General features: G+C 51.0%; 11 protein-coding genes across 11 annotated transcripts; 6 read left to right on the forward strand and 5 right to left on the reverse strand.

The window, feature by feature from the left end:
* Positions 1 to 439: 439 nt before the first annotated feature.
* On the forward strand, positions 440 to 2046 carry ASPVEDRAFT_134651 (uncharacterized protein; the record flags this gene model as incomplete). The annotated part of the gene is made up of 5 exons (XM_040807155.1): positions 440 to 679; positions 723 to 1053; positions 1100 to 1441; positions 1500 to 1718; positions 1778 to 2046. 5 exons carry the CDS (start codon positions 440 to 442, stop codon positions 2044 to 2046), a joined length of 1401 nt encoding a protein of 466 aa, XP_040668938.1.
* A 487-nt stretch (positions 2047 to 2533) lies between these two features.
* On the forward strand, positions 2534 to 5198 carry ASPVEDRAFT_194610 (glycoside hydrolase family 95 protein; the record flags this gene model as incomplete). Its single annotated transcript, XM_040809165.1, has 4 exons — positions 2534 to 3183; positions 3246 to 3329; positions 3372 to 3469; positions 3523 to 5198. Exons 1-4 carry the CDS (start codon positions 2699 to 2701, stop codon positions 5196 to 5198), a joined length of 2343 nt encoding a protein of 780 aa, XP_040668939.1. The 5' UTR covers positions 2534 to 2698.
* A 209-nt stretch (positions 5199 to 5407) lies between these two features.
* On the forward strand, positions 5408 to 6153 carry ASPVEDRAFT_84631 (uncharacterized protein; the record flags this gene model as incomplete). The annotated part of the gene is made up of 2 exons (XM_040817576.1): positions 5408 to 5940; positions 5994 to 6153. The coding sequence occupies 2 exons, from the start codon at positions 5408 to 5410 to the stop codon at positions 6151 to 6153; spliced, it is 693 nt and encodes a 230-aa protein (XP_040668940.1).
* Positions 6154 to 6778: 625 nt separating this feature from the next.
* Positions 6779 to 7835, forward strand: ASPVEDRAFT_29704 (enoyl-CoA hydratase/isomerase family protein; the record flags this gene model as incomplete). Its single annotated transcript, XM_040810261.1, has 5 exons — positions 6779 to 6838; positions 6894 to 7044; positions 7100 to 7174; positions 7240 to 7755; positions 7801 to 7835. The coding sequence occupies 5 exons, from the start codon at positions 6779 to 6781 to the stop codon at positions 7833 to 7835; spliced, it is 837 nt and encodes a 278-aa protein (XP_040668941.1).
* Positions 7590 to 9002, reverse strand: ASPVEDRAFT_72911 (uncharacterized protein). Its single transcript, XM_040816178.1, has 4 exons — positions 8908 to 9002; positions 8583 to 8861; positions 7801 to 8520; positions 7590 to 7755 (listed from the first exon to the last, which is right to left on the reverse strand). Exons 1-3 carry the CDS (start codon positions 8981 to 8983, stop codon positions 7919 to 7921), a joined length of 957 nt encoding a protein of 318 aa, XP_040668942.1. The 5' UTR covers positions 8984 to 9002; the 3' UTR covers positions 7590 to 7755; positions 7801 to 7918.
* Positions 9003 to 9116: 114 nt separating this feature from the next.
* On the reverse strand, positions 9117 to 10081 carry ASPVEDRAFT_42688 (uncharacterized protein). Its single transcript, XM_040812640.1, has one exon. The coding sequence runs from the start codon at positions 10065 to 10067 to the stop codon at positions 9348 to 9350; it is 720 nt and encodes a 239-aa protein (XP_040668943.1). The 5' UTR covers positions 10068 to 10081; the 3' UTR covers positions 9117 to 9347.
* Positions 10082 to 11190: 1109 nt separating this feature from the next.
* Positions 11191 to 11431, forward strand: ASPVEDRAFT_84635 (uncharacterized protein; the record flags this gene model as incomplete). The annotated part of the gene is made up of 2 exons (XM_040817577.1): positions 11191 to 11388; positions 11414 to 11431. 2 exons carry the CDS (start codon positions 11191 to 11193, stop codon positions 11429 to 11431), a joined length of 216 nt encoding a protein of 71 aa, XP_040668944.1.
* A 122-nt stretch (positions 11432 to 11553) lies between these two features.
* Positions 11554 to 12020, reverse strand: ASPVEDRAFT_72913 (uncharacterized protein; the record flags this gene model as incomplete). The annotated part of the gene is made up of 2 exons (XM_040816179.1): positions 11850 to 12020; positions 11554 to 11793 (listed from the first exon to the last, which is right to left on the reverse strand). The coding sequence occupies exons 1-2, from the start codon at positions 11961 to 11963 to the stop codon at positions 11554 to 11556; spliced, it is 354 nt and encodes a 117-aa protein (XP_040668945.1). The 5' UTR covers positions 11964 to 12020.
* Positions 12021 to 13208: 1188 nt separating this feature from the next.
* Positions 13209 to 14104, reverse strand: ASPVEDRAFT_133608 (C2H2-type zinc finger protein; the record flags this gene model as incomplete). The annotated part of the gene is made up of 2 exons (XM_040807050.1): positions 13209 to 13709; positions 13775 to 14104. 2 exons carry the CDS (start codon positions 14102 to 14104, stop codon positions 13209 to 13211), a joined length of 831 nt encoding a protein of 276 aa, XP_040668946.1.
* Positions 14105 to 14858: 754 nt separating this feature from the next.
* On the forward strand, positions 14859 to 19117 carry ASPVEDRAFT_194618 (RNA dependent RNA polymerase). The gene is made up of 4 exons (XM_040809166.1): positions 14859 to 16575; positions 16652 to 18018; positions 18067 to 18387; positions 18470 to 19117. Exons 1-4 carry the CDS (start codon positions 15133 to 15135, stop codon positions 19002 to 19004), a joined length of 3666 nt encoding a protein of 1221 aa, XP_040668947.1. The 5' UTR covers positions 14859 to 15132; the 3' UTR covers positions 19005 to 19117.
* Positions 19118 to 19706: 589 nt separating this feature from the next.
* Positions 19707 to 22300, reverse strand: ASPVEDRAFT_29710 (SLC26/SulP family anion transporter; the record flags this gene model as incomplete). The annotated part of the gene is made up of 3 exons (XM_040810262.1): positions 19707 to 21217; positions 21270 to 21810; positions 21866 to 22300. The coding sequence occupies 3 exons, from the start codon at positions 22298 to 22300 to the stop codon at positions 19707 to 19709; spliced, it is 2487 nt and encodes an 828-aa protein (XP_040668948.1).
* Between the last annotated feature and the right edge of the window lie 2979 nt (positions 22301 to 25279).

Here is a 25279-nt window from a genome sequence, read left to right on the forward strand (position 1 = left end):
GCCAAGACGGGACGTGAATAGATCTTGCTCGGCGGGATCTGTTGGGCTAAGATAGTTGTGTCGGATGCTGTCTGGGCGTGTTTTAGGCCGTGGGGCTGTGACTCTGAGCCAAGAGCGCTGCCATGTTGGGTTGGCTTATGCCATAGTGTGGAGATACTGGTGACCGCTATTTCTGTCCGTTCAGATATGCGAACTACCAAGGTGTTCAGATACTACAGACTGAGGCTGATGTAACTGTTGTCTTCACCCACTGATAATTATAGTATGGTTGCATCTCGTGATAACTCATATCTGACTAGGCCGGTGAATGCATTGCTCAGCCTTGCTGGCCTACTACACGTGGTATTCTGTCGAATCTACATTTGTATGTGAATGTTCCCCAACGAATATAACATTAAACCTGCTTGGCCGTCGATATTCTCTCCCACCACAATCAGTTATGGAGAGTCCAAAATCCGAACAGCAGCCTCTGGTGACTGCCCCAGGGCCTGCATATTCAGCATTCTCAGAGAAGAAAAAGCAGTTTTATCTGGGCATAGTAACGGCCGCCGGATTCTTCGGTCCGCTTTGCGGTGCAGTCTACCTGCCCTCCTTGATTCTATACCAAGATATCTTCAAGTCTTCAAGGAGCGTGATCAATGCCACAGTCTCTGTATACATGGCCATTTTTGCTGTTGCTGTAAGTCCCTAACCCAGACAAAGTACCTATCTAACATAAAAAGCCCCTCGTCGGAGCAGCAGCAGCAGACCTCGGCGGCCGCAAAACAGTCTACATCGTCACACTGGCTAGTTTCTTAATAGCTAATATCCTGCTCGCTTCTATCCCCGCCAACATCGGGGCGCTCTTTGTGCTCCGCATATTCCAAGCCTTCGGCGCATGCATCGTCACGTCGATTGGAGCAGGCACAATCACAGATATATTCGAGCCTGCACGCCGGGCATCTGCTCTAGCTATATTCCTTCTCGGCCCTCAGCTCGGTCCTATCCTGGGACCTCTAATAGGAGGACAATTTGCGACCGAGTCGCGGTGGCGGTGGGCGTTTGGGTTTCTAGGTTCGTCCATGCCAATCTTTAAACGTGTGTATACTGATAGTGATAGCCCTCGCCTGTACCCCTGTCTACCTCCTCATCCTCTTTTGTCTCCCCGAGACGCTCCGCTGTCTCGTTGGGAATGGCGAGGTATTTGCAAAGAGAGGATGGATTTCTTTCCCGCGATTTCGGCAAAAGACACTCGTGGAGGAAGGGAAGTACCCTAAGCCGCCGAAGCCCAGTCTAAAGAACTGGGTTAAGATGTTGACGGAGCCAACGCAATGCATCGTCTTTGTGAATGGGGCGCTATCATTTGCAGGCCTGTACTTGATGTATGTTAGCTTCCCCGATGTATGGGGCGAGCGGTTCGGATTCTCGACGCAGGAGGTTGGATATGCTTATTTGAGTCCTGGTATATCAATCCCCTCCGCCTATCCTTCATCTGCGTTCAAGGTATTAATTTTCATTAGGGGTTGCGCTGTTCCTGGCCTCCCTCGCAACAGGCCGCTTCTCCGACTGGCACCGTGCAAGACTGGCAGCACGAAACCCAGACAAGAAAATCAAGCCCGAGACTCGTCTCCCAATCCAGATCGTAGGGTTTATCATTTCCGCCGCTGGGAAGGTCATGTATGGCTGGTTCACGCGGTATAACCTACATCCTGTTGCTGGATTAACGGCGTCTGCATTAGGTATGTCCTGTTTTTTGTAGCTACAATCTTGAGTGAGGGGCTATACTAACACCGCAAAGCCGGAATCGGCACAGCCATAATCTTCGTAACGAGCACATCCTTCCAAACAGAGTGCGCGCCATCCCAAGCCGCAACAATCGTGGCTTTGGGCGGGCTGCTCCGGAACATCGCAGCAGCAATTTCAGCTGCGATAGTCGATAGTCTTGTCAAGAGCATGGGGTACGGGTGGTGCTTTACGGGTCTGGGGATGTTGGATGTGGTATGTGTTGGAGGGATACTGGCGATTATGTGGACGCGAGGTGGTAGGGATGGGTTTTGTAGGTTGTAGGTCAAGAAGATTAATGTAGGCTGGTGATGTTTTGCGTATTTGATGTTGCTATGCAGTTATGATAGGGTTAGATATAATAGAGGATGCATGATTCACTTCATTTTAAGTCCACCCCATGAGGTGTCAGAGGCAAAAATGACGCTGGCTTTGCAAACAATCTTGTCACATAGAGGCTCTATAATACCCTCTACTACTATCTTCATATACCTGGTTTGCCACTAATGGGAATGATTGTAATAACCTCTCTAGCATATTTTCCTGCAATGAAGGGGCTTGACCATGATACAACACCATGCATATCAGATCTGCAGTCGTAATGATCGGTGAAATATCTTTTCGGCATAATACACCCCGAATCAATTGTATACTGGAGTTCGACGAACATCAAGCGACGTCATGTCAAATAGTCGATCTATACTGTGTTGATATACAAACGAGTCAGGGGAAGCCGGGTATTAGGGAAATTGACGAAATATGCAGTCCCCAGGCATCCTCGAAAATACCCGACTTAGTCTGCTTCACTAATTGAACTATTTCCCCGCGTCCGCTATAAAACACGCTATAACGCAGCTGATCCATACTCTTGAACTCCGCATCAAAATCCCCACTCCAGTCCCACCATCAAGTCTTACTACGCATTCCCGCCGCCACAATGCCAACCCACACCCATCTCGGCGCGGCAATTACACTCCTATCCCTCATCCCCAGAATCCACGGCGCAACCTTCGACGGCTCCCGCTACCTCTGGTACGATACACCGGGTACACGCTTCAACGCAAGCCTTCCAATCGGCAATGGCCGTCTAGGCGGAACACTCTACTGCCTGCCCACGGAGATAATAACCTGGAACGAAGACTCGGTATGGAGCGGGACGTTCCAGGACCGCGTGAACCCTAACGCACTCGAGTCCTTCCCCAAAGTCCGCGACCTGCTTGTTGATGGCGATATCTCGGGCGCGGGGGATCTGGCCCTGTCTGATATGACGGGGAGCTCGATAGACCCGCGCGAGTACCAGGTTCTGTCGAATCTGTATGTTGATATGGGGCAGGGGGAGGATGCAACAGATCTTGTGCGCTATCTGGATACGATTGAGGGCCATACGGCTTGTGAGTATCAGTATGATGGGGTGGGATATAAGTAAGTCCGGAAAATTCGGTGGGAGATGTTTTGATGTAGGTGGCTAATATTGTATGCATTAGGCGCGAGCTCATTGCCAGTGCCCCGTCGGGGGTCTTGGGTTTCAGGGTTCAGGCTGATACTGAAGGGGCGCTTAACTTGAGTGCGTATCTGCAGCGCGAAGACTGGGTTCAGGAGAATGTTGCTAGTGTTGAAGATGGTGTCAATTCTATCCTCCTGAGTGCCAACACGGCAGAGACGGATTATTCTACTTTTACTGCAGGGGTGAGAGTCGTTGTCGACCAAGGTAAGACCGCCAGGGAGACCACCTGCGGAAATATGAAATCTGATTCTTGCTAGGGGATGTCACCGCCGATGAAACCACATTGGTTGTATCGGGCGCCACTACGGTGGACTTCTTTCTCGACGCGGAGTCCTCCTACCGGTATGAGAGTAGAAGCGCCCAAGAGGCAGAAGTGAATAGCAAGCTCGACGCTGCTGCTGAGCTAGGTTACGAGGCGCTGCGAGAAGAGGCCATCGCTGACCATAAAGGGCTTGCAGGTCGGGTTACACTCGACCTAGGGGCGTCTGTTGACGATGCTGCTTCCTTGCCTAGCAACGAACGGATGGAGAATTACAAGTCGTCACCAGACGACGATGTCGAGTTTGCCACACTCTTGTTCAACTACGGCAGACACTTGCTGATTGCATCCTCCCGTAAAACCGGCGAGCGGTCTCTGCCTCCTGGTCTGCAGGGCATCTGGAACCAAGACTACGAACCAGCCTGGGGTGGGAAATACACCGTCAATATCAACCTGGAGATGAACTACTGGCCTGCGGAAACCACGTACCTGAACGAGCTGACCTCGCCGCTGTGGGATCTTCTCGAGCTGGTGCAGGAACGCGGCCGCGACGTGGCAGAGAGAATGTACGGCTGTCCTGGGTTTGTGCTGCACCATAACACCGACCTCTGGGGCGACGCCGTGCCCGTCGACAATGGAACAAGCTATTCCATCTGGCCGATGGGAGGGGCATGGCTTGCCCTCCACCTGATGGAGCACTACCGATTTACCGGCGACACGGACTTTCTTGAGAATCAAGCGTATCCGATCTTGGAAGATGCCTTTGCGTTCTTCGAGTGCTATCTTTTCGAGCTGGATGGATACCTCACGACTGGACCTTCCTGCTCTCCAGAGAATACATTCGAAATCCCTGACGACATGACGAATGCAGGATCAAGCGAAGCACTGACCCTCAGCCCAACAATGGACGACAGCATTCTCTTCGAGCTACTCACAGCCCTAAACGAAACGCATCAGGTCCTTGAAATCGACAACGACTTCGCAGACACAGTCAAGGAGTCCCTGGGCAAGATCAGACCTCCACAGATTGGCTCGGATGGCCAGATCCTAGAATGGATCGAGGACTTCGTCGAGGAGGACCCTGCCCACCGCCACTTCTCCCCCTTGTTCGGTCTATTCCCAGGAACACAGCTCACGCCTCTCACCTCGACAGAGCTAGCCGATGCCGCAGGAGTTCTGTTAGACCGTCGCATGGATAGCGGCAGCGGTAGTACCGGCTGGTCGCGCGCCTGGTCCATCGCCTTGTACGCCCGTCTTTACCGGGGTGACGACGCCTGGACCAATGCGCAGACGTGGATCCAAACATTCCTTCTGCCGAACCTGTGGAACAGCGACAAGGGCGGCTCTAGTTCCTTTCAAATCGATGGGAATTTTGGATATACAGCGGCAATCCCGGAGTTGCTCCTACAGAGCCATTCCGGGGTTGTGCATATCCTGCCGGCTCTACCTGCGGCGATCCCAACGGGTTCTGTGACTGGGCTTGTTGCGCGAGGCGGGTTTGTGGTGGATATTAAGTGGGAGGACGGTGCGCTTTCTGAGGCGACTGTCCAGTCTCTGCTGGGTAATGAGCTGACGCTGCTTGTTGGTGGGGATGACTCGCTTTCTGTTGATGGGACAGAGTATTCGGGTCCAATTGCGACGGACAAGGGGGGGAATTACACCATCACTGTCTAACCTTCTGATTAAGGCTGATAAATCAATGCAAACCATGCATCCACTGCAAACGTCTTACACGTCCAACTCCGTGATTGGCTGCGGGATGCTGACGGAGTGAGATTATAAATCCAGATCAATACAGGATCACAGTATAAGAGCACAAGCAATTCAGTCTTCTCAGCATAGTTATTCTTCTTTTCAGTATCTAAACCAATTCTACTGCAATAATGTCTCAACCAGTCGCTCTCGTCCTCGGCGCCGGTCCCAGAGTCGGTGCATCTGTTGCTGCCACATTCGCAACCAAGGGATATCACGTCGCCATCGCATCCAGAAGCGGCACAGGCAATAAGACGCCGGAAGGCTATCTCTCGGTCAAGGCCGATTTCGCCAGCCCCTCCTCCATCCCTGGGGTGTTTAGCGCAGTCAAAGCCGCATTCCACGCCGCACCAAGCGTCGTCGTCTACAACGCAGCAAGCCTGACTCCCCCGCCAGATGCAAGCTCAGTCCTGTCCATCCCAGTAGAGAGCGTCACGACCGATCTCAACATCAACACCGTAACCCCCTACGTCGCAGCCCAAGAGGCCGTCAAGGCATGGGAGACCTTACCCGCCGAGGCAAAGAAATCCTTCATCTACACGGGCAATCTGCTGAACGTGCAGATCCCGCCTGTTCCGGTTTTCCTCAATCTCGGCGTTGGCAAGTCCGCTTCTGCGTACTGGATTGGGGCTGCAGATGCTTTGTATAAGGAGCGTGGTTATCGGTTAGTATACCCTGGCCTACTGGCTGTTACATGACTTTGTGCTGATTGCTTAGCTTCTTCTACGCTGATGAGCGTTCTGAGGATGGAAGCTCGAGGGGCCAGGGCATTGATGGGCCTGCGCACGCGGAGTTCTTTGCCCAGCTGGCTGACCACAAGGATGTTCCATGGCATGCGACGTTTGTCAAGGGGAAGGGATATGTTACGTTTGAGTAATTAGTTAACATTGGTACTTAGGAAATAATTAATTTAGCTGAACGAATATGCATTTATCGGTAATGTTTGATCGTTCCCGGGACTTGAAATAGAGGCGGTAGTTAAGTACATTTCGGTGCTTAAACATTGAATGAGATGCAGCTGAAACATCATCTAAGAGTGGACACTGGTATGCAAAGGCCGTGATCGGATAGCAGCTGCATTTCACTCGCTGCGTGTTCCACCTGTATTGATTTATCATCTGCACCTGCTACGTATATGCGAGCAGATATGTGATTCTGCATGGTAGGCTGACTGGCTGCCACGGTCTAATAATGCAAGATGTTAGCTATCCATTCGTTCCCATCAAGAATTTAAAACCCGCACCTGTGTCTATCTTCAATGCCTGTCGAATACCTATCTTCTTTCTTTGTGAATATCATTGGCATGTATATATACTGTATTTCTGACATACATTAATTTATTAGGGTCAAGATGCTCACTCAATATCATGATAATTTGGAGACTACCGACACGCGGGGTATAACCGAGGCTATTCGCCCTTACATATACACCGTATACCCCCTTGACCTCCCACTGATCTACCTTCACTGAACAGTAGACTTATCTTTATACTCAACCTACAATGCCATACACATACACCCACATCGTGGTCGACATCCACGACCAGATCGGCGTCATCAAGGTCCGCCCCACACCCGCCACCAATACCCCCCCGGCAGTTATGCTTACCCCCGCAGCTAAACAGACCCAAATCACTGAACGCATGGAACGAGACAATGCTGGCCGATATGGTCACTGCCTTTCGCGAGCTAGATGAGCATCCGCATACCATATTCACCGTTCTTACCGGTGAAGGGCGATTTTTTTCTGCTGGCGCTGATATCAGACGTATGCTCCATCCCCAATATCCCACTAGTATTGTATACAAATTAACAATGAACAGAAGGACTGGCAACACCACCAGCAGACTCAACCCCAGCCCAGAAGAAACTCTTCTACATGAAGAACTTCTCCACCCGTGCGTCTCTCACCCCTCAACCCTAACACCTTTCCACCACCACCACTAACCTTAGGTCTGAAAAGACACCGAACTCTTCCGCCTCCTAATCGACCTCCGCAAAGTCTTCATCCTGGCCCTAAACGGCCCCGGCGTCGGCGGGGGCGCCGCCTGGTTCACCGGCCTCGCCGACATCGTCCTCGCCTCCTCAGGAAACTACCTGCAAGTGCCCTTCAACTCGCTGGGCCTTGTGCCCGAGTACGGCGCGGCGCGCACCTTTGCGGAGAGCATGGGTGTGCGCCGGGCGAACGAGTTCCTCATGTTCGGGCGCAAGTGTACCGTGGAGGAATTGGAGGGGTGGGGGGTTGTCAATAGGGTTTTCCCGCTGGAGGGGTTTGGGGGGTCTGTTTTGGAGTATTTAAAGGGGCAATTGGAGGTGAATGATGGGGGGAGTATGCTTGAGACGAAGAGGTTGGTGAATGGGCCGTTGAGGGCGGAGAGGGTGGTGGCGTTGTTTGATGCAGTGAGTGCGCTTGCGGAGAGGTTTGTGGAGGGGGTGCCGATGGAGAGGTTTCAGAGGAGGACGGGGGAGCTGGCGAAGGGTGAGTTGTTCCATATTGTTTTGATCTTGTGCTGATGGTGTCTAGCGAGTGAGGCGAGAAGGAAGAAGTCGAGTCTCTGATGTAGATTCGCTTGAGTATGTCTGTCAGACTTGATATGAGCATAGAATATAGCAGTACATTGCCGACAAATACTAGTTGCACACTAATTACACCTATTAAACACATCCAGAGTATGCTCCCACACTTTCTTGTCAATCTTCTTCTCCTTATACTCATTCAACACCTTCTGATTCCCACGCGCCTCCCCATCCGAACCCACCAGATACAACTTCCCACTCCCATCATCCTCACGCTTCAAGTTCGGCAGTCCCGCAGCAGCATACAAATGTCTCTCCCCACTCTCCTCAACCGGCACCATCCACGGCTTCCCGAGAACCATAGCCGCCTGCAACGCCATTCTAGTCACAAGCCCCAGCTCCCGCATGACGCCCGTCTTCACGCCACCCGGGAAGGAATGGATGAACGAGACGGCTGGGTTCGCCTTGGCCAGATACCCCAGCGAGAGCGAGTTCATGGTGATGGCGTGCGTTCTGGCATTGGCGAGGCTGTAGGTATTCTTCAGGTCGAGGTCGTCCTGGTTCAGCGCTCCTTCGCCGCCGGCTTCGAGGACTGATACCACAGATGCTAGCCCGGTATTATTACCTCCAGCAGCAGCAGCATTTAGCTGTGGGAGGAGGTTCGAGATAAACCGCATCCGGGAGTAATAATGCAGCGATAGCTTCCTATCAATTCCCTCCGCAGTTTCTGTCAAGCCAATCAGTCAATACCCAAAAAGAAAAAAAAAAAAAAAAAGTAGATGAAATCACCATCCCTCCCCTTCATAGTCACCATCCCCGTAGTCATAACCAACAGATTAACCCTCTCCTCCCTGCTCTGAATCTCCTTACAAGCCTCATCAACCCCTTTAAGAAGCGAGGTATCGCACTTGACGAAATCCACTTTACTCTCTGCATTAAGCTTCCCCAGCTCGTCGATGATTCTCGACGCCTGCGCCTCGTTCCGGCCGAGCAAGTACACGCGCGGGGAGACGGCGTAGCGGACAAAGGCCCGTGCTGTGGATTCCCCGATTCCGCTGGTTCCGCCGACTAGTTTGTTAGCAGAGCCAGATAGCCATATCCTAGGTGAGAGTACCGAATACGCCGACTAGGCCGGGGCCGTATTCCTTGATAGAGGCGTTGCTTTTTTTTACGACGTTGATGGCGACCATGATGTTGATGTTGTGACGCTGATGGATGGAATGAGAAGACGAAATCAAGGTGGAGTGAGGTTGTTCTTAGCGTCTTGGCAGTCTAACCCGTTCACTAAGAAAGCACGCGGAAATATCAGACGTGGTCATACATATTGCGAAATGCAAACAATATCAATTTTTTAGTGAGTTTGCTTGTATGGTTGAATTAAGTGAATCCTCAGTCTACAGTAATTCAAATCCTTAGTTCATAAGGACAAGCTGAATACAAACCATGTATCCAAGAGAACAGCAACCTAACAGTCCTAATGTATAATATCATAATAATATACATTTATTACATACATGCCATAGCAATACAACCATATCCATCCCGTATACACCACTATCGAGCCAGAAACAACCCACCAACAAACACCAGCCCTAAGACAACAAACGCTCCCCGGGGCGAAACCATCCCTGCACCACCATCCCCGCTATCACCACTCCGGACCCCAGCACCGTCACTCGAAGAGGTAGGGAAAGGCTCTCCATCAGGCGAAATAGTAATCGTCACCGTAGCTGTCACTCTGCTATCACTGCCACCATCATCACCCCCAGACGAAGTCGCAGTAGGCGTCGGACCCTCGCTCGTCTCACCCGTAGTCGACGTAGATGTAATAGGCCCCTCACCAGAATCCGTATCCGATTTAGTCGGACTCGGTATAGCCGTGGTAGAACCCCAATCATCAAAGCTCGTAGAGGTAGAGGTAGTTGGATGAGTATCACCCGTGGTACTCCCGCCATAGACACAGATAGCTGTGCCGCGCGACGAGGTACAAGCCGCGTCGCAGCAGAGTCCCGCGTTCCCGCAAGGAAGACCCGTGCATTCGCCCGTGTCGCAGGCGACCTCGCCGCGGATGGTGGTGCAGGGGGCGCCGCGCTCGCAGCACCCGAACCCGTCGGCGCATGTGGTGTAGTCGCCTGTAGGGCAGGTGTATTCCTGGCGGCGGAATAGCTTGGGGATTTCCGGGGCTTGGGTTACCCGGGCTGATCCATCGGCTTTTACAAGCTGTAGCTGGAGGCTGGTTAGGGCCAGGGCTAGGAGGGATGTTAGGATATGCATGGTGGAGGTTCAGGGTATGGTGGACATAACAGCTCTGGGGAGGACCAGTTTTATAAACTAAGTCTACGAACTATACTTTCCCTCAAGGCTTCGCTCGGGCTTGATCCTGCAAGGCGGTTGGTTATGCTTTGGACTTATCATTAAGACGCCTGAGTGGGGGAATAAAATTAATTATACAAGGAGTAACTTCGCCCTTGGAAGTGCAAAGGACGCTGCACCAAGCGCCCTAATAGCATGCACTTCTGTGTGCAGAGCTCTTACACTCGTCAACACAGTGGATAGAGTCTAAAGTATAAGGTCTACGCCACCTCGTATTGCTGGGCCAAAGCACAACTCAGAGAACAAGGGTTGAGTTTGCACGGTTAGCTCCTGGTTATAGTTCCGCCACAGTTCTCCTAGTTTCGGCATTGGTTTTGTCCTGGACCCCTTGCAATCTCTCGGGCGACCGGGGTTTCTGCTGCAGGGTGGGGTGGGCTGGAATTGTCGGGTGAGTTTTCTATACAGCTCGGTATACTACATGCTAACCTAGAAGGGCTGGGGATGGGCCTGTGAGAGAGTCAGGGCTGTCGATGTGATGACCGCCGACGGCGCCCTAGTCCACTGCGACAAGGACCAGAATGCAGACCTGTACTGGGCAGCTCGAGGCGCGGGACCTGGTGACTTTCGTTGCCTGAATACTATTATAGGATCTCAGCTAACAGTCTATAAGGCTTCCCTGGAATCGTAACCCAGTTCCACCTCAACCTAATCCCCTAGATGCACCTGTAGCTAGGGCTATTATTAGTTGGTAAGCTCAACAGCTCCTAATATTCTCATGCGCGCTGATTCAACCTATACCTAGATGCCCATTAGACCAAACATGACATTCGCAAATCTGATGCCGTCAAACATAAACATGCATAAATAAATTAAAATATAGATGACCTGTCCCAGTTTCCGAGGACAACAGTCGGGGAAGTGGAGGGCAACGTGGTCCCGACTCCCGAACTTAGCCCTAACTACGGAGTCCCCGCAGAACCAACTCGGACCATCTAGCTAGGTATTTGGCTTTCTTTTAGAGTTCCAGTAAAATTCTACCTCCCTACCATATCCGTTTTTATCACAGTACCTATCCTGACACAAAATGACGACCACCCCCTTCGAAGTCCTAATCGTAGGCGGCGGCATCGGCGGGCTTACAACTGCACTCGCCCTGCACAAACAAGGCCACGACTCACAGATATTCGAGCAGTCGCATCTAGCGATAGAAACAGGCGCAGCACTGCATCTGGCGCCGAACGCAAATCTGCACGGGGTGGAATATGTCAAGAAGGACGGCGGGGTAGCCAAAGGCTCACACTCTACAGCCCGATATTGCCTGGTAGTCTAATTTGGAACCTTGGTTATTTTGGAGGCACCGAGAGGAAGGCGAGAATATATTCTTCATATAACAGCATCTAGGATGATGATTTAATATACATCATTAGAGACATTCAGCGCCCTAAGATTATTCTCCACTGTTGTTGACGATGTAATATCGAATACCGTCCTTTGCTTGGTCGCTCTCTTCAAGGCTTTCACAGGCATTGTTTGAAGGGTTTCCATTAGTGATCCAAGCATCTTCGCTGCCTGGCCCCCCGTTACAGCCAGGATTGTGCCATCCATCAAGCGTATTCAAAGTTTTTGCCCAATAAACAGACTTGGCCTGAAAGCCGAAATCCAGGCAATCTGAGTCCGACGACACATCCTAAACAAAGTAAGCAAAGACCTATGTTGAGGTGGTAAAGGAGGTCGAAATTGTACATCAGCGCTGAAGTCGACACAGCCCTCCTTGCAGCCGGTATCCGTGCAGGCTTTGAGGCTGTACGCTGCTGAAAGAGCAGGAAGCAATAGGGTCAATGCTCTTAGAGAGAGCATGCTGGAAGTTGTCTGGGAGAGAGGACCAGTCCACAATATAGAGAAAAAGGATTGTTTATGAGCTGAGAAGAAACAAGGTGATCTTGCTATCTTCTTATAGCTCTGTCAGAGATCAACCTCCAGGCAGTGCCCCAATGTGGGGAAGCTTCCTGCCGCGTCAACAGACCTAGGTCACATCCAATGGCTGCTGGCAATCTACCAACGGCCCGAATCACCGTGGATATTGTCGATACGGCTCTGTTGGTTTGAGCCATTTATCCACGTTGGTATAGTTGGTGATCGGCAGCCCCTTCCAGTTTGGCCCCTGTCCATCTACCTTGGGAAAAGTGACGGTCAATCACACACATAGTACGCCAATTCCATGATTTCTAGGTCGCACCATAGTGGGCCTGCATTGTGCAGCTACAGTTCAACCCCACAGAAATAGTGCTTACTGATTAGTGCTTACACCTCAAGCTTCGCTAGTATTCGATCGACCGACGACGACACAGTTGGGGAATGTCCACTACTAGCTCAGGCTTTCCAAGCTTTGAAAGCAGAAATGGTGGTGTTGACTAAATGGCGCGGACAGTGTTGGTGGAGAACGCCCTGGCCTGCTGCTGCCGTCCCTATTTTTGTACTTGTACGGGTCTACCTACTACTGTACTCCTGTGGTTCTTCAGCTTGAGATACAAATTTGTGTTTGCATTCTTGATAATCTTAGCTATCAACTAAGTCAGGAACTAACTAGTTCATGAACTTATCTTCATATTCGTGTGGTCGAGCACTCAGTGTTGTGGTGGCTGCAAAGAAATCCGTTTACTTCTCTATATTCACGCTTCTCACCCTCCATCATGATGCCTCTCCTACTGCATCTGCCTTTAACTCTCCATCCATCATCCATCGATCCAGTCTCGCTCCCATCTCTCATCTCTCCAATCTATCAACCCCCTGCTAAACCAACCCGTACCCAGCCCCAGCTATCTTCCCTGCAGATCTCATCTTTGCTGGATTTCTTGCCTTTATCTTAACTCTAGCTGCCTTGGATCTTAACATCACTAAGATAGAGGCAGGTATATAAAGAGTAGTTATTAGTCTAATCAAAGACAAGAAATCTATATGTTTTTAGGGTTAGGGAAAGCAGCTGTTTTGTTTACCAGGAGGCATGTTTCAATCGATTTTATATTGATTTCCGGCCTCTGTCTCTATTCGTCTATACATAACCGTGAGCCGCGCGATTCTCCAGGAATTAACAACAGCTACTGATCAGAATGAAATAAGACGGCCTCCCTGGAGCACGTTACCAAGTGATTGCTGCACCCTTTCGAATCTCATGAAGGAGCACGATTCACTTTCGAGGTGGTTAAATAGCCCAGCCAAGGCAGCAAACGGTTTCGCGCATCCAGAATTGGGACAATGGTAAACCTGCTGTTTATGAGCAGAAGAATTCAGATGCTGATTTAGAGCCGGCAGCGATTTGAACTGCCGGTGACATAGATAGCACTCATAGCCGTTGCCGTTCCAAGAGCGCAGGTTAGCGGAGTAGGTGGCGTTTTTCTCTTCCACCCATCCAATCTGTTTGTTGGTAATAACGCCGCTTGGATCTCGCTCGCGGACCATCCGGTAGATCGTTTCGCGGCTCAAAGAAGGGGCATTGGGGCAGGAGCTTGTTTCAAGATGGTGGCTGAGCCCGCTCGCAGTGGTATACCCGACCTTGCAAAAGGGGCAGGAGACGTCGCGACCCCTGTGGATCTTCGAACGGAGATGCTACAGAGCATTGTCAGGGACCGTCGTTTCGGAAAGGGGTCGTCACTACAGCTTTATAGGCATACCATGCGCAAGTTATTTTCATTATCGAACCGTCGGTCGCAGCTTTTGCAGTAGTTCCGGTAATGACTTAATGCCTTCATATGCTGGTCGGCAGCAGACTGGGTCTGGAACTTGTTGTTACAGGTCTCGCAGGAGACTTTCGGCGCCCAATGCTTCATGGCGTTCATATGCTTAGTCGCTGCGCTTTGGAGGCGAAAGGAGCTGGTGCAAGTTTCACATTCGTAGCGAGGAGCCCAGTGTCCACGCGCGTTCATGTGCTGGTTGCAAGCACGCTGGGTGCGAAAGGTGGCAGGGCAAACCTCGCATTCAGGCCAATGGCCATAGTCATCCATATGGTCGTGGCAGTCCTCTTGATATAGAAAGACCAACTCACAAGATGCACACTCATACTCATAATCGTCCGGGTCGTAATAATACATGATGTCGAACTCCTGGATTGGAAATGGCTGGGACGAGCTGGCAGGCGGAAAAGAGAGAAAGATGGAGGGGAAGTTGGAGACGAGATGCAGAGAAGGGAGCAGTGAAGACGGAACTTGCAAGTTAAAGTGGATGATGGATCACATTCTGAGACCTACAGCATAACTATCAAAAGAGGATTACTCAGCAGGGATCAAACTAGTTAACCATTCAATATAGAAACTAGATTGAATTGAGGCTTGTCCTCTAAAGGAATGACTATCTAGGGTTTTATATAGCTTTCTAGTAGCCTCGGTTCCCTTTTCTAACTAGACCGTGGGTCAGCTATCCAGAAAACTCTGTATATCGAAATATTTAGACATGGTGAAGGGCGAGGTGCTGATAAAGCGACGATCTCCGTTCCTCCAGTTGACACATTCACTCCAGTACATGATCTGGAAGGAAGGGCGATCGGAGGTGTCATCTATACAGAACGTATCTATACTAGGAATTACTTGAAATCCTGCGGGCTAAAATTAAATTAACTTACTTCATTTTAACTATTTAGATAGCTACTTAGTTATACTACTCATAAAGCAGGTAGATTAACACTGAAGATAAATATCTTCGTGCCCCTGAAATTCACACGCCGTAAAGGCAGCCAGTCAATCCACGGCTGCCAAGCAATCCGTTTACTTCTATATTCACGGCTTCATCTCCTCTCACTAACACATCTCTCCCCATTATAGATCCTCTCCCACCAGACAATCTCATCGCTCTTTCCGCCGTCTACCAATTCAGTCAAGTCTTTCTATCTCTCGTTTCTTCAACCCATCAACACCTCGCCAAACGACCCCTACTCACCCCCCCGGTTATCTTCCCCGCAGTATGAACTGAGCTCATCTCATCTTCATTATCTTGTCTTTATCTCAACTCCAACCTCTCTGATCATAGCATCGCCAGGATGGAAGTATTTCTGCACAATATTCCCCCGGACCTCAGCAAGGATGGGTTAAAGGGTCAGCTTGCACCCTTCGTCAGGGCTCTCGCTATCCTCGACTGGAGTTGTGAGAAACCACGAAAGAAACGTTTTGGCCACATAGTCTTCCTAAACCAGGTCGACGGCAAGCGCTTCCTGACGTCTCACGGAGAAGAGTACTTGGAGGGCTATACTCGGCCCAGATCACGTCTGAAGTTGCTAGGATTCCATGTATTCTGCAAGCAGAGCAACAGAGACCCAGACGTTTACACCCTTCGACACCTAGCCCACGAAGCACAAGAGCGAGTCAAGCCAACCCGAATCATCGAAGAGCAAGGCAGCTCCATCTCATTCGCCATGACCATGGTCTCCTGTGGCTACACCGGATTCGACTGCGATGAGTTCGAATTCGTCTCGGAAGTGGAATGGCCACTGAAGAGCGGCAGCGTCGCTTTTAAAAGACGCAACATCATTGTTGAGTTCGGCGACGGAAGAATCATACGAATCCCTCTAAACACGGTCTTTGAAGTCGTGTGGAGCACGTCCGGTTCTAAGATCCTTGTTACCACGACCGATGTTCCCTCGTTCTTTCGCCGCGAAGGCGACTCCTATGTCCGTCTCCCTTCTCTTGGAGATGCGCACTCTCGTATCGTTGGCCAATATCTTGTATATGAGTTTAGAGTTGCCCCATCTGACTTCCAGTCTAAGATGATTCAACTCACCGAGTGGGACTTGGGTCTCATCCGTTATAAATATCGCTCGCTAGTCCACTATGAAATCACGCTGACGACCTTGATGGTGTTCCTAAAGGACCATCATACTCATGGCGGAGTTTTGCCTTTTTGCGTCCTTTTCCAACTTCAGGCATTGGCCTGCAATGCATACCTCCCTCCCCATATAGTCGTTGGCCTGGCAATAAAGTTGGAAGCCATCTTCAAAGCAAGAAAGCAGGCAGGACAACGGCCAATATCGGTGAATTCTCTCAAACGGCTTTTCACTCTGATCGGCTGGCCCTCCCCATTTGGCAACGCCGCTGAATTTGCGGTCAACGGTTTGCTCGAGATGATCATCGATAGCGAACAGGAGCTTCGTTATGGTGTGATCCAGGCCGACAGTCTCTTCCGTCCATCTCCTCATATGGCGTATATACACAAAGTGATGGTCACCTCTTCACGCATCACATTGCACGGCCCAGAAGCCGAGCCTTTGAATAGAATTCTGCGTCGATTCCCAAACCACCACGAGTATTTTATCCGCGTCCAATTCTGCGATGAGAGCGGGCAGGATATTCACTTCAGTCCCCGGGTCAACAATAAGGAGATTTTTGCAAGGTTTAAAGGTGTTTTTCAAAACGGAATTCAGATTGCAGGCCGCACTTACACCTTTCTGGGCTTTTCTCACTCGTCCCTCAGATCTCACTCGGCCTGGGTAAGCTTGATCCATTACTCTTCGTGCCACTCATCTTTCACCCAGAATCATAACTGACTCGAACTCTCTACCGTAGTTCTCAGCACCATTCGTCGACGATAACGACAACCTTCAGACCTACTTCACAATCATCAAGGCCATTGGCACTTTCTCTAACATAACCTCACCAGCTCGATGTGCCGCCAGAATTGGACAAGCCTTCTCCGATACACCCTTCGCTGTAGATCTCAAACAGCACAAGGTCTCCGTGTATTTAATGCCCGATGTCGAAATCGAAAGCCGAGTCTTCAGTGACGGTGTGGGAACGATATCCAAAGATGCTGCCACTGCGATCCATACCGTTTTACCACTCAGAAAGAGACTACCAACGTGCTTCCAGATCCGGATGGGCGGTGCAAAGGGCATGCTATCTCTCGATCCTTCTCTTAAAGGTTGCCAGATCCGAGTCAGGCCTTCAATGGTGAAATTCGACGCAGAAGACAAGAATAACCTAGAGATTTGCGACACTGGATCGAAGCCCATCCCCTTGGTCTTGAACCGACAGATTATCAAAATAATGGAGGACATGGGCGTTTCAGAGGACTGGTTCTTTAAACTACAAGGACTGCGTATAGATCAGCTACGGAAGGCTACTGCAACGACCAGAAACACCGCAAATTTTATCAAATCTCAAGGTGTCGGCCATTGCGTTCGGCTCTACCGACTTTTCCTACTATTCAATCGATTAAAGCTGGACTACAAGGAGATTCCTTTTCTCCGATCCATTGTCGAGGCCGTCGTCCTCCGCGAACTGCGGCTTCTAAAGCACAAAGCCCGCATCCCAGTGGGTAAGGGGATCACATTGTTTGGGATCATGGACGAAACCGGCTTTCTAGGTGAAAATGAGGTCTTCGTTACCTACGAAACTCATGATGGCCAGTTCTTACATCCACCAGCACAAAGCCGGCTACTCGTCACCCGCTCCCCGGCTCTGCATATAGGTGACATCCAATATCCGCATCACGTACTTCCCCCTGCGGGCCACCCACTTCGCGAACACAAGAACTGCATCATCTTCAGCAAGAAGGGTACCCGGGACCTTCCCAGTCAACTCAGCGGCGGAGACCTAGATGGTGACTTATACAACATCATCTGGGACCCGGAAGCTAGGCCAAAGTGGATATATGCTCCTGCAGACTATCCCCGTGTCCCACCCAAGGACATCGGGCGACCCGTAACAAGAGAGGACATGGCCGAGTTCTTTGTCGATTTCATGCAGACCGACAAGCTGGGTGTCATTGCCACAAAACATATGATCCTTGCAGACCAGATGGAAGTCGGAGCATTACACTCTGACTGCAGGAAGCTAGCACAACTTCATTCTACCGCAGTTGACTTCTCCAAAACTGGTGTACCGGTAAAGCTCGAGGAAATGCCCAATGTCAACCGCAACAGACCGGACTTGTAATGTCTTCCCCTCTAACACAATGTCCAAAAACTAACCCTCAAAAGTCTCGCCCCAGGGCCCCTCGCATGCATCCACGATAAACAAGATATCCAGCTAGAAGCCCGATATGTACACCCCTACCCAGACGATGAAATCGACTCCGCTCCCGTTCATATGTACTACCGATCCGAAAAGGTCCTAGGCAAGCTTTACCGCGCAATCGACGAGCACAAGATCTGGAAAGAGGAAATCCACTGTACAGAGGCACCAAACCCGGCGACTGTCTGGAAAACACTCATCAACAATCTAACAAAACGGTGCATGGACCTCGGTGCATCAGTAAACTGGCAGCACCACTTCGAGACAGCTCGCCAGCTCCGCGCAGCGTAACTATCCCTTCTCAATACCTCTCCCCCCTTCTTCAATCCCATGATGTTCACTATTAACGCATCATGGATGGAATTCTAGTTACGAAGACGCAATGTCCACCGCAATGGCCAACTTCTCCGAACACCCAGTTCACCCCATAACAGAGCTAGAAGTCTTCATCGGCCAGATCCTCAACAGCAGCGGCGTGCAAACCCAGCGCCAACGCGAGCGGTCCATAAAACTCAAAGACGAATTCGATCGCATCGCCTCGTGGATCATGGACCAGATGTGTCTGCCTGGTCCGCGTACTGGGTATGCAGGTGAATTCGACTCGCTCGAGCGCTGCCTTGCCTGTTTCTATGTCGCGGGGGAGGTGGACGAGCGACAGTCGGGGTCCGGTCAGAAACATAAACGGCGGGGGTGGGGTGGGCTGGAGAGTTTCCGTGTTCTTGCGGCTTGTGTGCTATTGACGGAGGTGGAGGCCTTTGAAAGGGATTATGCAGATAATGGAAATATCCCTTTATCTGTGCCGACGACCACAAGGGGATATGGATACGAAGATGAAGAGGAAGCGAAGCGGCTCGATATGGAGCGGATGCTGGATTCACTTCGTCGGGTGGGGCTCAGCTTCTGATTTTGAGTGGCTACGTCGAAACCGAGTTAGATATGGATTGATTGATGAATCTATACAGACATATTATCATATCATATTATTATAGACCCCTCAAATCAATAGTTACAAGTCTCCTCCACCCTAGGAAGCTGGCGTACTTCTTCTGTTCGCATCAGTGATCTCGACATCGGGGTCTGCTTTCCGGTACTGTATGTAGTATGCATTCGAGTCCAGTCTGAGTAACTCATGCCTACTGCCATGCAGTTTTAAATACAGCGGCAACCCCATACAACCCCTCCCCCCCACTTCCATAAACTAACTTTAATTAGGGCTGTTAGTGTAGGTGGCGTAACTTAGGGTTTGGTTAGCAAGGTTGCTTAAAGCTACAGCTAAATAACTACTAGGTGGGAGTATTCATGGTGGACAGAAATTTCAATTGGTCTATATATACATCTGCTTCAACAACTCAAACAAGCTGTAAGGGGTATTCGTAGCGACGGTGACTGTGACATCAAATGGTTCCAAAACTCAAAATCAGGAGCAGAAAAGGATAGATAGATCAACAATCACTCGCTTCACAAATCATTAAGATGGGTAATAGTAGGAAGGAAAGAGTTTATAAAATGAATAATAAGGAAATTTCCGAGGATTAAGTCAAGCTCGATCAAATCTCCATCCAGGGAGCAAATAATTAACGCATGCATGCATAGACGCTAAATCAGCTTAGCTGTACGAAGGAGGCTCCTCTTCCGGAGAGTTCGCCAAAGCGGTCTCCACCGCACTGCTGATGTCGATGTGGAAAAATGGTCGGTTGACGCCCTGCACCACAGCCATTTGGCGGGGCCTTCTGTAGGCCTTGCTATCCCTCAGGTCGCGCTGCAGCTTATCTTCCCCGCCGGTGCTAGAGTTGGATGATTCTTCTTCGATGCCGTGCGTCTCGCGCTCGACGGTGTGCGAGGTACGCTTCATGCCGGTTTCCAAGTCGTTACCGCCGTGGGCGCTCGCCTGGCGAGTCTGCTCGTTGGCGACCAGTTCGGCATGGGCAGCGGCTGAGGACCGGCCTTCAATTTCCGTCACGCTGAAAATGGGTTTCCAGCGGTGGAAGCCATCATCCGATGTAGGTGTATAGTACCCGAAGCCAGCGGCGACAAGGGCCCGCTTAGTCCAACGGTTCTTTACGTGAGCGAAATGCCACTGTACCGTGCGAGGGGCCGCATAAATATCAAGTTGGTTGCGAACATCGATCAGGTTCTGCACCGAGGTGACATCAACGTTGTTGACGGCCGAGAAGTCAAGAATGACCGCTTTAAGGATCGGAAGATGAGATCGATCCTCTTCCGCCTTCCCTTTGCGGGGACCTGGGTCGTTCCAGGGGCGGTCACCGGGTTTTCCGTAGGTGAAAGCGTTGGTACGGCGGGTCTGTCTGAAAATGGAATCAACAAGGTAGTCTGTGTAGTGATTGGCGTTCGGGTAGTTGAAGCCCTCGGACAAGCGGTAGATAAAAATACCCGGGAAAGGCTGTTCGACATTGATATCGGGGTTGGAACCGTCGGCATGGTTAAGGGGAAGGAAGATCGAGCGTACGCGGTCACTGTCACCGCCAAGGGCCGGTTGGGATTCCTCCAAATGGTGATCTCCGATAACGGAATGGATTGTGACACGGCCCAGAAATTCGCCGCGGGCCTTTGCAACGCGGAATAGAAGGACTGCTGCCGATACAGAGACAGTGCAGTAAACACCAATCTCAATTGTGGTGAAGACGGTAACAATGACACCAATGAAGAAGATCAAACAGTCAAGGGGCGAGACACGATAGAACTGGTAAACAACGTTGGGAGGGGTAATCAAGTCGCCGACAGCGTGGATGATCACACCAGCCAGGGATGCACTTGGTATGTACCAGAAGAGGGCGGGTAAAGCATAGATGGCGAGGAGAACCACAACGGCGGTAATGACACCGGCTATCGGGGTTCGAACACCTGCCTTTGACTTGATTGCAGTTCGTGAAAAGGATCCAGTGGCAGGGTATCCACCGAGGAAGGGGCCCAGCAAGTTGGTCACGCCGATAGCAACCAATTCTTGGGAGGGGTCAATGGTGTAGTTGTTAACACGTCCGAACGACTTGGAGATGGCAATGTGTTCAATGAGAAGGACAATGACAGCCGCGGGCAGTTCGGTAGCGAAAGTCTTGATGATCTCGGCATTGACGGTAGGAACAGCAGCGTGCTGGAAGCCTGAAGTATAGTAAGCATCAACAGCTAAGAGAGCATTTGTAGACGATCTTACCTCGGGGAACATTTTCCAAAACCTTGAACGTCGGATTATCCCTCCGATGAAGATTTACCGCGGCACTGATCATAGTATAGAACAGGATCACGAAGACAGTGCGTAGCGTAGAAACGAAAAACCAAAACTTGGCACGGTGGGGTTGCTTTTTGGCCGCAAAGTTGCAAGCAAAGCGGATAATGTATAACATGGCGCAAGCAGTGACACCCATGGCAGCATCCAGGCCAGCAGACGGAAGCGCCTTCAGGGTTTGAATGATCGTCATGTAAGTAGCTCCTCTCGTATTGACATCATCTTTCTCACCAAGCATGGTAGAAACCTGGCCAGAGATGATATTGACGGCGGAACCAGTCATGAAGGCGGTAATTGCTGGCAGGGGAATGAAATCAACAATAAACCCGAGACGGAGGAGACCCATGGCGCAAACTATTGCACCGCAAATAACTCCTAAACAAGAGGCAATAATATGAGGCTCCACATCAGTCTTATCCTGGGCCTCTATAACAATCTTTCCGACGAGGGTAGACATGACAGCGACAGGCTAGATGCGTTGATTAGCGAAGGGCAACCAAGTAAAGAGTAAGAGAGATACGTACGCCGATTGTTATATCTTTGGACGTAGCGAAGAACCAGTAGATCAAAACTCCCATGAAGGAGGAATACAGTCCGTATTCGACGGGCAGCTCTGCAAGTTTGGCGTAAGCCATTCCTTGAGGAACGACAACAGCGCCAACAGTTATACCAGCGACCATGTCTCCCATAAGCCACTGTCTGTTGTAACGTGTGATCCAGGACAGGAAAGGGAAAAGTCGATAAAAGTAAAGCCCGACTTGATGCCAGCTCGGGAAGACTTCTGCAAACCACTCCCCGACGGTTGGTTCGGGCTCGACATAAGAGTGTGTTTCGAAGGTGCCGACGGAGAATGTCGACTCGCCACGAGTGACAGGGTCAGGTTGCTGCTTCTCAGGAAGCTTGAGTCCCAGGGTCTTGGCGACTCCATGGCCAACTCTTGAGCCAAATTCGTTAGGCATGTTGGGTTGGCGGACCGTCAGGACTGCAAATGGGTGCAGTAAAGGAATATATGTTCAGCACGAACACGGGGGCCGACGTTCGCTGGACCTCCGAGGGGTCTGACGACAAATCGCAACCGGATGGTGAATCGCAAAGCAAAGGAGATAAAGTCAAAAACGAAACCGCACGATTCGCTCGTGATGGGGCCGGATCAAATAGTAAATTTAAGCGGACTGGCTGGCCATGTCTAGAGGGTGGATGATAGGAGAAGAAATTGCGCGAAAGTGGCTTTTAAATGAACCACGACAGACTAAGGCGATGTCGTGATTTAGAGCTGTAAATGCGAATTCAGGGTTCCCCCACGAACAAGATCTCGTAGTCAAACCCAAAAGAGACGATCAAGCCACCAGCTGAGAAGATTGAACAAGTCAAGATGCGACGTAATATACACCGGTGCAAGCTGAGTGGCCGGCAGACGGGGGGGCACAGGGCGTGGCGGATGGAGTACAGAGTATGAAAAGGAATGCCACAAAGTACTGGGACACTAGGGAGAAAGGAAGAAAAAGGCCGAGAGGAGGCAGCCAGATGTCCACAGCAGCGAGGTGTTGGAAAAAGAAAAAAAAGGTCGAACAGTTCAGGGACAGTGACGGACGGATCTATGTCTTTTAGGCTTTTTTTGGCGGCGTCGCAAGGAGATCTTACGAGACGGGAGTCTGTGGGGGGGAGGAGCAGGAGCTGCCGCACTGCTCAACCATGAGGCGAATCAGTCTGATAACGGCGGAAACTGCGCACGCCTGTGCATGTCCCACAGTCGTGGCAGTCCACTCTGGCGCTCGAGCAATGGTTGTCACACAATTCCGACCCCGGGCCACGCAGCAGAAAAAAGCAAGCGGGAAGAGAGCAACCGCGTGGAAGGGATCGTCAGTGGCCTGTAGCCGAGCGTTGACAGTGGACAGCAGGCGTTTAAGCTTGGTGAGGGCGCTGGCGTAATAAGGTCCATCCATCTGTGTTAGCGGGACTATCATTCATCGCCGCCGGTCTGGAGCGGAGCCCACCCATGGTTGCAATTTGCGGCTTGCACGTCAGGATCTTACCCAGGAACTGCGCTTCCATTGTGACTCGAGGCACCGGATCGTCTGCAGGCGCTCATCTGCGGAATCCGGCGTCATCGCGCAGGAAATCTGACTGGTTTGCGGTGGAATGAGGGGCTTTGGGAAGCAAATGTTGTTGATACACAGCACGAGCAGGGTGGAAAAGCGCTCATTCTGCCGGCTGCCACCGCCCTCTCAGGCCAAGTTACCCGGCCAATCAGCGCTCGCGAAAAGTCCGCCAGCCAATGGGAGGCGGCACAGAACACGCCATCAGCCAGACAGATGGTGAAAGCTCACTTTCCCCACGTGTGGAACTGCATTTTATTTTTGAATATTCCGATTATCTCGCTGTTCTGAGTATACTACTCGAGGCGCAACTGATGATGTCGACGGTCTGTCGACGGTCTCTACCACTTAGCTACCCGCGCAGTCTTTGTGCTTGGTGAGCCTTGCTCGAGAACACCTGGGGACTGGCCAACTGTGACCGCAGGCCTTCGATCGCAGCAACCAAGGCTTGGCACTGCACGCCCAAGCCACGGGGATCCTTCATGCTGGGCAAGAGACTAATTCATCTTCACGATTGTTGCCGCACACGGCATCGTTTACGAATGAGACACCGGCCAAATGAAACGCTCGGCGTCGCTGCCTCGTATGCAGATTGCAGACGCTTTGATTCATCTTGAGCAGTGTGGACTGGTGGACTTTGGCCCAGCCAAGCACCCGCAGGAATGGCTGGCGAACCCTGCGCTCTCCACCGCCGCCGGTCACCTCATCAACCCCGAAATCGCGTCATCATTCTTGTCTGCGCCGCATGCTCTGCGCTTCCCCGTTGGGATGGCCAAAATCACCAAAATTCAGAAAATTCGATGGTGATGCTCAGGAACAGCTGCGGCCAGCTTGACGTCCGCTTACTAGAGCCATTCCCCAGAAAATGCACCACGGGTGCGACATGACTATATTTTATGGACCCTTGCTGATCACATCGCTGCAGTGGTACTACAGAGCTGGACAATCCAGGCGACATTCTCCCTCGACAAAGCAATAACCACGAGAAATGGTGTGACAGAGCACCATCTCCGAGGAGCCCAGTCCAGATCGTTCGTCCGTGAGTTCTCGCTACCTTGGACCTCTCAGCCCCAACCCTGGCTTCATCGACTGCCAGCCACGAATACACTCAAAGAATGACAAACGGCCACTTATTGAATTCCCGCATCGCCCACCGCGTGCATGGCAGCCGTCCATCTCGTCCAGTAATCGTCGCGGCCATCAGATGCACCCCCACGGAGCTGGCCCTTCTGGAACGATTTCTTGATTAACCTCAAATGTCGTCATTTTAGTGGCATATGAGCCATACTCATCAGCCAACCATCCGCCTCTTATATCGCGTTATTTCGCCAGGGGGGTGGGAGAAGAGGACATCCAAGAACCCTTGGATCAAGCTTGACAGAGTACAGGCAGGACGAGTTTATTATTGGCATGCCTCGTGGTCTGTGGAGGCGCACGCTTATGTTGATGACAGTCTTGGTGTTGATGCTGGCCGAATATCAATCTCCCCAGGACATTGATGCCGCGACTTCTGATGTCTCAAACCTGCTCAGCTTGGGTCATGGGTGCCTTCGAAAGTTCAGCCGCCCCTGATGGTCTTAGTTCTAGATGCCTTCTCACGCTTTACTCTGTTCTCGCGCATGCAACGCCCTGTCTCGGTCACCCCGTGCCTCGTACCTTCGACTCCAGTCTCAAGCCGCGCCCCTAACATCTCCACTGAGGGCCCAAAATGGCTTCATTTCCGAGTTATGCTCGAAGAATTAGTCTCGACTATTTGTCACTCTTTTCACCCAGCAACTCCTCACCTGGAAAGCTCTAATGCTCGAATAATTGAACTACAACATGACCATTCGAGGTCATGCA

The sequence above is a fragment of the Aspergillus versicolor genome, assembly GCF_001890125.1.
Source record: "Aspergillus versicolor CBS 583.65 unplaced genomic scaffold ASPVEscaffold_6, whole genome shotgun sequence".
NCBI classification, from domain to species: domain Eukaryota; kingdom Fungi; phylum Ascomycota; class Eurotiomycetes; order Eurotiales; family Aspergillaceae; genus Aspergillus; species Aspergillus versicolor.

Coding starts and splice junctions, on each gene's coding strand:
- ASPVEDRAFT_72911 (XM_040816178.1), bottom strand. CDS start 8,983: ATGGTCGCCATCAACGTCGTAAAAAAAAGCAACGCCTCTATCAAGGAA. Junction 8,862..8,907: donor CGGCCTAGTCGGCGTATTCG/GTACTCTCACCT, acceptor CTAACAAACTAG/TCGGCGGAACCAGCGGAATC. Junction 8,521..8,582: donor GACTATGAAGGGGAGGGATG/GTGATTTCATCT, acceptor TTGGCTTGACAG/AAACTGCGGAGGGAATTGAT.
- ASPVEDRAFT_42688 (XM_040812640.1), bottom strand. CDS start 10,067: ATGCATATCCTAACATCCCTCCTAGCCCTGGCCCTAACCAGCCTCCAG.
- ASPVEDRAFT_194618 (XM_040809166.1), top strand. CDS start 15,133: ATGGAAGTATTTCTGCACAATATTCCCCCGGACCTCAGCAAGGATGGG. Junction 18,019..18,066: donor AACCGCAACAGACCGGACTT/GTAATGTCTTCC, acceptor AACCCTCAAAAG/TCTCGCCCCAGGGCCCCTCG. Junction 18,388..18,469: donor GCTCGCCAGCTCCGCGCAGC/GTAACTATCCCT, acceptor ATGGAATTCTAG/TTACGAAGACGCAATGTCCA.